The 11,225-nt window shown below is 52.6% G+C and overlaps 1 protein-coding gene across 3 annotated transcripts in view; it reads left to right on the top strand.

Moving 5' to 3' along the window:
• Positions 1-27: 27 nt before the first annotated feature.
• LOC140698323 (uncharacterized) overlaps positions 28-11,225 on the top strand; it is a 26,828-nt gene continuing 15,630 nt past the window's right edge. For 2 of the 3 annotated variants that reach the window (XR_012076066.1, XM_072968350.1), the window contains exons 1-3: positions 28-454; positions 2,027-2,153; positions 10,630-10,725. Coding sequence is in view for 2 of the 3 variants with exons in the window: in XM_072968350.1 (XP_072824451.1) it covers positions 425-454; positions 2,027-2,153; positions 10,630-10,725 (253 nt within the window). In the remaining variant the exon portion in view is untranslated. The remainder of the gene's footprint in view (positions 455-2,026; positions 2,154-10,629; positions 10,726-11,225) is intronic. The other variant, XM_072968352.1, reaches the window with a different exon arrangement.

Raw genomic sequence — 11,225 nt, 5'->3', positions numbered from 1 at the left:
GCGCACGTACGTTGGCGGGACTTCCGGTTTGGTCACAGCGGACGCCATTTGCCTCTGTGGTTCGCTGCGTGTCTTGAGGGGCTGAGGGCTGAGGGCTGAGGGGTGGGCCCGCGCCGCTACTCAGGCCTTTCGCGGGGGCGGAGCAGGGCAGGAGGATGGGGCTGCCGCTCGTACCTTTGAACTGGCCGTGACTTCCTCAGCGGGCGTGTGGCCTGGTCGCCCGCCGGGCCGCGGCCTCTCCGGGCCCTCAGCACCCGCCCTTCACCCCCGCAGTTCCCAAGGGCGGCGCCCGGGACCGGCGCGCCTTTTTCCCGGAGGGCGGCAGTCGGCCGAGGTCGCCCAGCCAAGCCAGGGCAGAGAGGAGGGTCAGCAGGCCGCCCGGGTGCTCGCCTCGCCCGGCCTGGCGGACCCACAGGGACCCATCATGGCGGCGGCGCCGATCCACCGGACACAGGTGAGGGGACGGTGATCTCGGAATTGCTTCTGCTCGAGGGCGGAGACGGTCCCGGAAGGGGCTGGGAGCCGGGGCGGTCGTGGGGTCTGGCACGTGGAGTTGGTTTGCCGCTTCATTTGTCCTCAGTCCTAACAGGTGTCGGGACTCCCATCACAGTAAATCCCAGCCCCACCGTGTGCTGCAGGGATGCACCCTGCCCCACCATCTTCGGGCACGGGGCAGGGGGGGCGGACAGGGCTTTCCTGGCCGAGATAAGTGCACGGACAAAGGCACGGTACATCGGTTGTTTAAGGAGGCGCACGGGGTCCTGTGCGCTTGCCAGAGTTCCTGCTAGATGCCGAGACGTGTCTTGGGAGGGCGAGATCCTGTGGTCTTTTGCCGGATGTTCCACTCACCCTCAGCAGGGACATTGTGGCCAAAGGCTGTTATTCGCGTGGCCAAAGCCAGCGTTATCCTTAGCCGTTTGTGCTCCCTGGTCCTGAAGTATTCCTGGCATGGGGGTAAGTGCCGTACCAGCTCAGGAAGGAAGAAGCTAATGGTTCCTTGTGGAATCTCCTGGGGAGTCTGGGAGACGGAGGGGAATCCCAGCAAGGAGTGGGTGCTGGCCCAGGCCCTGCCATCATTACCCATAGTTCCACCCCTTCAGGTGCCTCTTCTGTGACGTCGGTGATGAAGGTTCTGCCCATCTGTCCGTGTTTACAGAAGTACTTTCAGGCATGACGAAGTGGCTTTAACTCCAAAAATTGGTGTAAATGCTGCACAGCCTGGTTTCTCAGCACACACTGATGATGGAGGAGTGTCGGGTTACTCTAGTATGTGCTGTACTGGAGTAAGCTTTTTTGTGGAGTCTTGTCTCTGGTTTGTACGATACAAGACTGGGTGAACTGGTGGAGCTCCTTAAGCCTCAGGCCCCTGACTGGCTGGGAAGTAACGAGATGTTTATCTCAAGGGCTGTAGAAGAATTAATGAAAGTCCCAAAGCACACCGAATGTTGAATAATTTCTAAGCCTCACAACTGTTACTGGAGAAGTGGGAACTATTATTGTATTGATCCAGAAACCAAGGCTCAGAGAAATGAAGTGATGTCTCCCAGGTAACACAGCTGACAAGAGTCGGGTTTCAAGAGTTTGGATGCAGACCGCAGGAGACTGACTAAAGAACTGGGGACTTTTAGGCGCTTTAACCAGGATGTGAAGCCCTGAGCATGGGGCAGGCAGCTAGCGGGACCAGGGAGGCTCAGGTACTGCTGTTGTCGCCATTATTGATGCTGTTACTGTCATTTACTCATTCCTGTGACGTCCTCGAATCTGCTGTCCGCATCTCACAGCCCACACCTCATTTCCATTGTCTTGTGTGACTTTCCGATGGCTTCCTCCTAGGGGATTTCTCTTATGCTACTGTATCGTGTCCAAAACATTGTCCACCTTCCCTTCAGCCCAGCCTAGAGCTTAGCCCTCAGGAGGTGCTCAGTGATTAGGGTCTTGATCTCTCTGCACATTACCAGAGATGCAGCAACAAGCTCTGATCCCATTCAGCAGCCAGAAGGCCAATGCTGCTACCTCTGTTTGACAGGTGTCTGTGACCTTCGAGGACGTGGCCGTGACTTTCACCCAGGAGGAGTGGGGGCAGCTGGACCCCGCCCAGAGGACCCTGTACCAGGAGGTGATGCTGGAAAACTGCAGGCTTCTGGTGTCTCTGGGTGAGTCCTCCCCACTTTGCCATGCAGAGGACCTGCCACCTCCTTATCAGGAGCACCCTCTGGTTCCATCTTGGCTGGTCAAGAAGGCCTCCTGAGCTCTCTTTCCCTCTCCCCACAGCTTCAGTCATTTTCACGATTCATCTCTTTCCTGCCTGCTATCCCTGTGTCTCTTTGGACAAGAAACATAGCTCCCCTCTAGCTCCCAGAAAGTGGTGCAAGGAAATAGGGGTGCTCTGCGGGACCCAAAGGCAGAATTTCCAGTCGGGCCGCATGAGGGACTGATACCGGAACCGGGAGCCACCAGGATTGTGCCCTGGCTTCTGGGTCTCTCGTCCTGGCTTCTCCCTCTGCCTTTGCTCATGTCTCTGTCTTCAGAATGGCTTATGTGCCTCAGCAAGTTTGTGACAGGCATGGCCACCCCAGTCCCTGCTCTCTGTTGCCCCCCAGAGGCCTTGTTTCTACTTCTTTGCATATTTAGATGATTTCTCTTTCTTTCTCTGCTGCTGGGCCCTGCAGGGATGTCCCTGAGGCAGGAATGGCCACCCATTCCATTCCGTCCACACTTCCCTGAGCCTCTCACCCCAGTGCCCAGCACAGACTGGCTTCCATCTGAGGTTTTTATTTCACGTTCCAGAGAGGGAGCTGACTGCATGAGACTGGTTGGGTCAAGTGTCCCCCGCCACCAGGTTAGCAGGGCTGTGAGTGATGGGATGTTCTCCAAGAAGAGGGGGAGGCAGGCGGGCCCCCAGGAGGCCTGTGCCTTCAGTGCGGCAGGTATTGTTGTGAATGCCAGGATCTCGGTTGTGTGGCTTCTTGGTTCTCCTCTGCCTTCACAATTGTCTCTTGTGCCCAAAGTGCAGGGCCAGAACCCTCTGCTCGTACAAGAGAGAGAAGTCAGAGTCGTGCTTCTCAGCATCTGGGGGTTTTGTGTCCCAGGAGACACTTGGCAGCATCTGCAGCCAGGACTGGTGGTCACACCTGGGGTGTGGGTGGGGCCGACATCTAGTGGTGGGGTCCAGAGGTGCTCTCAGCACCCTGCAGAGGACAAGGCGCCCGCTCCACAGAGGGTGAGCCGGCCGCAGTGGCAGGAGGCCAGGGTTGAGAAACAGCAGCTTGAGGACCATCGCCTTAGCCCTGTCAGTCTGAGGGAGGGGAGGGCTGTAAATCCCGGGCATGGGGGAGACACGCCCATGTTTAGAGAACTGGAATGTGTGTCGCTGAGATTAAACCAAGTTAGGGAAGGGGTGACATATTCAGGTATCTCATAAGAAAGGTTTTGAAGGAGAAGTTTCCTGCCTGGCCCTGCCGACCTTCTCACTCACCTGCCCTGCTTTCCCTGAGCTCACTCTGCTGCGCGTGCGGGGCTCTCGCTGTTTCCCGCGCACACGCCTGACTCACTTGCCTCGGGCCTCTGCACTTGCTGTTCTCTGCCTGGTGAGTGTTCGTGGGCCTTTCGGCTTCTCAGCGCGGTCACCGCCTGCTCGCCAGCTGTGTTCTGACCATGAAATCTCTTGGAGGCCCCTCCCCACCATCACACTTGCGTTTTCCCGTCACCCTTTTTACATTCTAAGCCCGTGGTTCTCATCCAAGGATGATGTTGTCCCCAGGGGGCACTTGGCAACGTCTCCGATAGTTTTGGTTATTACAATGGGGTGTGGATGCTACTAACTTCTAGTTGGTGGGGACATTGAACTAGACATCCTTATAATTCACAGGACAGGCTCCTCTCCACCCTCCCAACAAGTAATTATCTTGGCCTAAATAATCAAAGCAAGGTCTAGAAACCCTGTTTCAGAGAGTGCAGAGACACTTCAATAGCCGGACACCCTGATGTAACCACTCTGTCATTTTTTTTCTTGCTTCCTGAATGTTTTTGATGGAAAGCCTGGATTTAGTGCTCATTCTTGACATACCTTCTCTTCCTCCATTCTCCACCCCCTCCCCCTTTTCAACAGAGGAGGTAGCCTCAGGCTAGCTGCACTGAGCAGCAGGCAGCTGAGCTCTCTAGGACTTGATAACACTGTTTTGATTTCACTTCTGCATCTTTTTTCATGGTGACTCACCATCAAGGGAACTGGCACTGGGTTTCCTGTTTACCAGAGCAGTGCAGGATCCCCCTCACTCCCCTTTTTTTAATGGAGGTACTGAGGATTGAACCCAGGACCTCATGCATGCAAAGCATGTGCTGTACCATGGGTCACTTTAAAGGAGCAGTTAAAGCTGTCACAGTGCAGGTCCCCTGGGCACTGACCTTGTGTCAGGACTCTTCGGCACTGTTCACACTCCACTCACTGAAATTCTCACAGCGTCCCCACTATTTAATCTGTGCCCGCGGGATTTCAGTTTGTAGAGATGACTTACTGGTAGATGACAGAGAGATTAATGCCACTGAAAGAAGGCTCTGTTACAGCTCTCAGGAGGAGGGGACACCCCATGTCTCCTAGGGCTACTTGAAACACCAGCATTGGTCAGGAGGAAGAGCAGGATGGTGGGGAAATCACAGCCTCTGTTGTGTTTTCCACGGAAACATGGGGCAGGGGAAACAGTTTAGGATTGGCTAGTTTGAATATTTCCAACAGGCCCTGGGGCATTAAGGGTGTCCCTACTTGTCCGGAACCTGAATCTGCTTGAGTTAGGGCAGGGGGATGCTGCCTGGTGTGTGAGGGTGAAATGCGTTGGGCGGGGTGTGGCTTTGGATTGGTTTGCACGCAGAAGGTCAGCTCAAAGACAAGCAATCATGTTAAGAATTAGCTTGGAGGGATGAGGCCCCTTCAAGATGTCCAAACGTTGTAAGATAACCAAAATTTTTTAATGATCAAATAATTGATCCTCTGACATTCTACATCACATTAAGGAAACTTTGGGCTGATGATAGTGGACGGTTTTAGGAGGTGTGGTGTAAGTTGCCCTGAAGAGCTCTAGAAAAGCATTTTACTGTAAGAGTGAAAAGGAGGAATGTAAGTAGGGATGTAAGAAGCCCTTGCAGGCAGGCTGCAACTTAGTTTCCCATTTATGTAACGTTAGCCAAGAAAATTGACCTGAAACTTGGTGGGGGTCTGACAGTATCTTACAGGAGTTACCAGGTGTGCCAAAAGTATGGTTTTATACATGTACATGTGCGTGTTTGTGTGGTATTTGTTTGTAAAAGAAAAAACATTTTTGTTTATTAACAACACTTATGATAGCAAGTATGTGGATTTTTCCAACCAGGCAATTCTGATACTAACTACCTAGGCTCCACAGGTTAGGGGTTCAGTCCCATAAGACAGCCCCTCCCACCCATCCACTTCAGGTGCCAACCACAGGTCCTCACCACCTGTCCTGACCAGCCAGCTATGAACTGGAGAGTCCCACAGTCCCCTCCTCAGGTTCAGTAATTTGCTTGCAGAACTCAGAGAAGCACCTTACTTACTGTTACCTTTTTATCATAAAGAAAACAATCAGGAACAGCCAAGTGGAAGAGGTGCACGGGGCAGGGTATGAAGGGGAGTGTCCACAAGCCCCAGGCCCTCTTCAGGCTTGCCACCCTCCCAGCACCTTGGTGGATTCACCAGCCTGGAAAATCTCTGAACTGCTCTAGTTCGGGCTTTTTATGGAAGCCTCATTACGTAGAAATGATTGATGAAATCATTGGCAATCGGTGGTTGAACTCAACCTCCAGCACCTCTCCCCCCTGAATTAGGTCACGTGGTGTTTCTCAGGACCCATTATTTTTAATTGGACTTTCTGGCTGAGGGATGGAAAGCTGCGACATTCTACTGAGCTCCCATACAGCCGTTGGGTAACAGAATCCACGAACTCCCCCAGTTGTTCACTTGATCCCAAGGGGCTCCCCAGGTAGGCAGGCGGTGTCGGTGGTGACCTCCGGCACCGTGGCGTCTGGCAGGGGACTGGGGACAGGAGCAGCCGCCTCCCACAAGTGGGTATGTCAGGGCCTAGGCTGGGTTCCACCCTGTCTGGAGGCCTCAGGAGCCGCCTGAGCTTGTGATGTGCTGTTTCCATGGCCCACAGCATGATGGGAGGCTGGGTGTGAGGTCACAGGCTCGGGTCAGCAAGAGCCGCCGTCGTCAGGAGAGCCTAGTGTGTAGCGCCAGGCCGAGGGGACAGCTGGTTACGTAAGAAGCCATTGGGCATCTTGTGGCCACGGTAGGTGAGTCAGAAGCTCCAGGAGGCGTGAGAAGAGGTCAAAGCCTCTAGTGAAAAAATTTCTGAGGGCGCTAACAGGACTGGTGGTTTAACAGTACTTTGAACAGATTTTGGAGCCTCTGTTGGAGGGAGCCCCATTTAAGGTGGCTGATGAGTGAGACTCAGCATCAGTGAGATTAAGTAAAATTTAAACATGAGGAGTATGTGGCCACCAGGCGCAAATAGTACTAAATAGTAGTGTACCTAAACTAGTCCCCAGAGGACTAAAGATGGTGGGCTTCCCGTCCATTGTGAGTGTGCAGTTGAATCTCCTTAGACGAGGTGGTCGCCCGTGTCGCCTGTGCTCCTGGAGGGAAGTGGGTGCTGCTGAGAGCTGGTCTGCTGAGGATGTGGGGTCTGCGAGCTGTTGGGCGGCCCACAGGTAGCCTGGGAAAGGGGTCCTGTTTCCCTCGGAGCAAAGGCAAACCGTGGCTGACAGGCTGATGAAATAAACACCCAGCAGGACACACTAGCTAAGTCTGTGAGTGCAGAGTAACTGCTGAGTTCTGATAATACTGGGTATGTGGATGGTGTTAGTCCGCTCAGGCTGCCATGACTGTGTGGCTTCAACAACAGCCTTATTTTCGCGCAGTTCTGGGGGCTGGACGTCCCAGCTGAGTTTCTGGTGAGGATCCTTGCTGGCTGCCTTCTGGCTGTGTCCTTACCTGACCCATCCTCTGCTGGGAGAGGCCTTCTCTTCCTCTTGGGATACCAGTCCTGCCAGATCAGGGGTGGGATCAGGGCCTCACCCCGTAGTCTCATTTAACCTTAACTACCCCCTTAAAGGCCCCATCTCCAGATAGGATCACCTTGGGGATTAGGTTTTAACATACCCAGTTTAAGGGGACACAGTTCAGTCTGAAACAGGGACCCTAGTGGATGCATTAAGATTACAGGAGCCCACCATGAGGTGTCCTGTGTTTTTTCACGTTTAAAAACAGGCATAGTTGAGCTGTCAAATGGAGAAGCACTGGAGGTCGTCACCCCTTTATTAATTGGTCTTATGTAATAAGGTTTACTCCCTGAAGGCCCTTTTTCAACTTAGATTGGGTGTATCATTTTAACTCAGATCTACGGGGTCCCATTTCATCAAGTCAGTTTGTCAGTGCCAAAGTTTATTTTAATTCTGTGTTGTGTCAGCATCTATGCCCAATATAGGGTATTTTAGGGCAGTGAGTACTATGACTGGGGAATTTAGGCAAGGCTACAGTAAAGTAAGACCTACCTATTTTTCCCCTGTCTTAACGTTAGTTAATTTTTAAGACTGGGGGGTACAGTGTTTCAATTTAGTAATCCCCAGATATAGCTGAGATTTGAGGCCCAGTATTAAGTCATGAAGTTTGTTTGTTTGTTTGTTTTTTGATTGAAGTGCGGTCACAGTGTGTCAGTTTCTGGTATGCAGCACAATGTCCCAGTCATGCATATACATACATATATTCATTTACATATTCTCATGAAGTTTTGTCGGTGCAGTGTAGCGAATTCTAAAGAAAATTTAGAACCTGTGTTGTAGTCAGACAAACCAGTGCCCTGTTTGTTTTGGTTATATAATTTAAAAAATATTAATTTTGTTATGCCATATATAACTACTATATATAATAATTTGCTATATAAATTGTATGAATTTTTAGTATACAAATTTTGAATTTCTGATTGGGTCAAATTATAGACAGCATTGTAATTTATTTATATATTGTATGTTTCTTTGTTAAACCTTTTATTCTCTCTCCCTGTATCTAGGGGTTTATTTTTTGTTATTGTTTTTAAATCAGTAAATAGGCTAGCACTAGTATTATGTTTTCTAGACTTGGCGTTTGCTTGGTACAGGTTTAAAGTACCCTGCCCCCGCCCTTTTTTTTTCCTTTTTGGGCTTTTAGCCATTTAAAACCCTGGTTTTTTGTTTCCGTTTTGTCTCCTGCTGCCGAAAGGGAAAGGGTGGAGGGGCCTGGGGTGGAGGGGCTGCAGCCTTTCCCTGGGATGCCCAGGTCCACAGCATAGTCTCCCTGTCCTCCTCCTTCCCTCTTGTCTTTTCCTTCCTGTTTTTATTATTACTACCAGTACTACTGTTATTACTACTATTACCACTACTTTTTTTGGTTACCTCTCTGTCCCGACCATTTTTTTTGCTTGTATTTGGGTATTTACCCAATTGGCTCCCAGCCTTCCCAACTGGCGACTGCTGTGAGTGGCAGCCTCCCCTTCTAGGGAGGGGCTGGGGCTTACACATCAGGACAGCAGTGGTGGCAGCAGCCCGCCTGTGGCAGTTGGTTCTTCAGGGGAGGCTCTGGGCTGCTGGCTGCAGGGGCGCTCGGGAGTGCCTGAGCAGTCGGCCGGGCGTACAGTCTGGGACAAGTTGAGAGACGTCCTCGGGGGTCTCAGAGAGGAGCAAGGACAATACTCCCTGTTTTTTCTCCCCCATTATCTATTGAAGCACCAGTCTCCAAGGATGGAATCTCTTCTCCCCTGTGGGGCGGGGGCAGATTGCCACAGCAGTACGGCAGCAGCAGTGGCGTGGTTTTCCCTTGAAGCAGTTTAAGCCTCTTTTATTCAGTGGTGTGTGCAAGAAGGGTGCCCTGTGCCAGCTGGATCCCTGCACAAGGGACCAGTGCCTGGACTCTGACCAGGTGTGCCCTCTGAAAGGGCAGCGTCCTCTCGCGGGTGCGGAGGGAGGGTATCTCAGTTGAGCTCCCACCACTGACTTCCCTCCGCGTGCTTGGCTCCGCTGATCACACTGGCGTCCCAGCTGGCTGCGGGGGAGCCTCAGTCTTGTGCAGTAGCCAGTTGCCCTAGTTTACCTGGGGTCAGCAGCCCAAGAACTTGGTGTGTTGACCACAGAGAGACAGACTAACGAGGTCAGTCTCTTCCCAGGTAAGGTGGCAGCAAGGAATCACAGCCCTTGCAGACTGTCGCACCTTTAAACTGCAGAAAGAGCACTCTTCAGAACTCAGCTTGGGATCAAAAAGAGTCCTAGATCAATGAAGTTTCCTTGTTTTGAATGAAAAGAATCAGTATTTTAAATATATGAGTTCTTTAAATTATTCCATGAGTTTATTTCCATTTTAAACAATGTAAAGCATTTAAATCCTTGGCACAGTCCCCGGGATGTGGTTACGTCCATAAATATTAATGTACCACTTACGTTAAGATTAGATAGTGATGTGGTAGCTGGGTTAAGCACCTGGACTCAGCCACTGTTCAGCATGGTCTCCTCAGGGAGTGACATTTGAACTGAGGCCCAAGAGAGTGAGTTAGAAGGAGCAAGGTGGGGAGAGAACAGCCTTCCAGGTAGAAGGAACAGCACGTGCAAAGGCCCTGAGGTCATAGGGAGCGTTACTACTGACAGGTGAAGGAAAAGTCTCCTTCCCTTTCCGCTGCCCTGTCACTGATCCCTGTCTGGGCACGTCTCAGACAGGAGTGAACATTTGTCTGGAGACAACTGATGAGTCCTGGGCTGGGGTTCAGATTCCGCCAGAGGAGCCATCTTCAGGTCCTGGTGCCTCGGCCAGTGACTTCCCTATCGGTCCTTTTGTCTTTCCCTTGCATCAGTGTTTAGCTGCATGTGGCAGGCCAGCTCAGTCTGCACCCTGGAGGAAATTTATTACCTCACCAGTAAGAAGCTCAGAGGTGGGTCTGGCTCCCAGGTTGGTGGGTGCCGGTCCCATTGTCTGCTCCTTCGCTTCGTCGGGGTCTAGGGCCTTGGACGGGTTACCTGACAGGCGTCCCAGAACTGCAGCACCAGCAGATGCCCTCATTCAGCCGGCCTGGAGTAGAGCTTTCTCTTCCGGAGGGCTGGTGTGGTCCCCTGCAGGTTACTGGAGACCAGGGTTTCCAGTCCTCCCTTGATGCCAGAATCCTCTGGGGCGTTTTTTAAATGTATTGCTATCCAGGCCTCACCTGCAGAGGTTTGGTTTCCCTTGAACATGAACCAGACATCCCAGGAGATTTCAACGCACAGGTCGTTAAGACTTGCTTGGGTTAACTAGGAAACACCTTCCAGAAGGAGGGGGTCAGACCCTCTGGGTCTCATGGCTACCACTGAAGAGTTGGAATTTTGTGTGATGGAGGCCAAGGGAACAGGCGCTGTCTGTACAGCCAGCACTGCCGTCTGAAGTCTTTGGGTCCCAACAGTGGTGTTTTTGCTCTCGGCTTCCAGGTCGCAAGCCAGGATTTCTGTGCGTGGGAGCAGCTCCATCCTGAGGTCTTGTCCACATCCTGAAGTCCCAGACTAGACTCAGTTGTTCTTCCCTCTTTCCACACAATCCTAGTGTCTTCTTCCTTTCTCCACTTACAGGGTGTCCCGTTCCCAGGCCTGAGTTGATCTGCCAGCTGGAGCATGGGCAGGAGCTGTGGATGGGGAGGAAGGACTGCTCCCAGAGCCCCTGTCCAGGTAGGAGCTGGGTGCGGGCCAGCGGGAGCCCCAGGGGAGGCCGCTGGCCCAGGTGCCCTGGGGGAGCGTCTTGTTGTGGCCCCTGCGTGGTGTGGAAGCCGTGGAGCCCTTTGCCTCTAGGTCCCTGTCCTCTTGGAGGAGAGAGGTGTGTGAGCTGAGATGTGTCTTGAGCTCCAGCTACTTGGGCTTCAAGCCTGGGTACCAGTCACCAGCCCTGTGGCCCTGGGGTAGATAACAGGCTCATGTCTTTGTGAGTTTGGTCAAGGTGAAGCGGGCGGCCGTGTCAGACGGGCTCTAGCATCTCTGTGCCTGGTGTATGGCAGCTGGCTTCCCGACTCACACCAGGATCAGGGCCAGACCTGTCCCGCTGTCCCTCTGCTGGCAGAGGAGGACGGAGAGAGGAAGGGAGGCTGTCACATCGATTCCCACCAACACGAGCTCCCCTCCTGCTCCACTGGCAGGAGGCGGACACTTGGCCACACTGTGTGTGCGGGGCTGCG

Source organism: Vicugna pacos, chromosome 9 (genome assembly GCF_048564905.1).
Source record: "Vicugna pacos chromosome 9, VicPac4, whole genome shotgun sequence".
Lineage (NCBI taxonomy): Eukaryota > Metazoa > Chordata > Mammalia > Artiodactyla > Camelidae > Vicugna > Vicugna pacos.
Note: the sequence above shows the minus strand (reverse complement) of the source record. Positions and strands in the feature narration are given on the sequence as shown.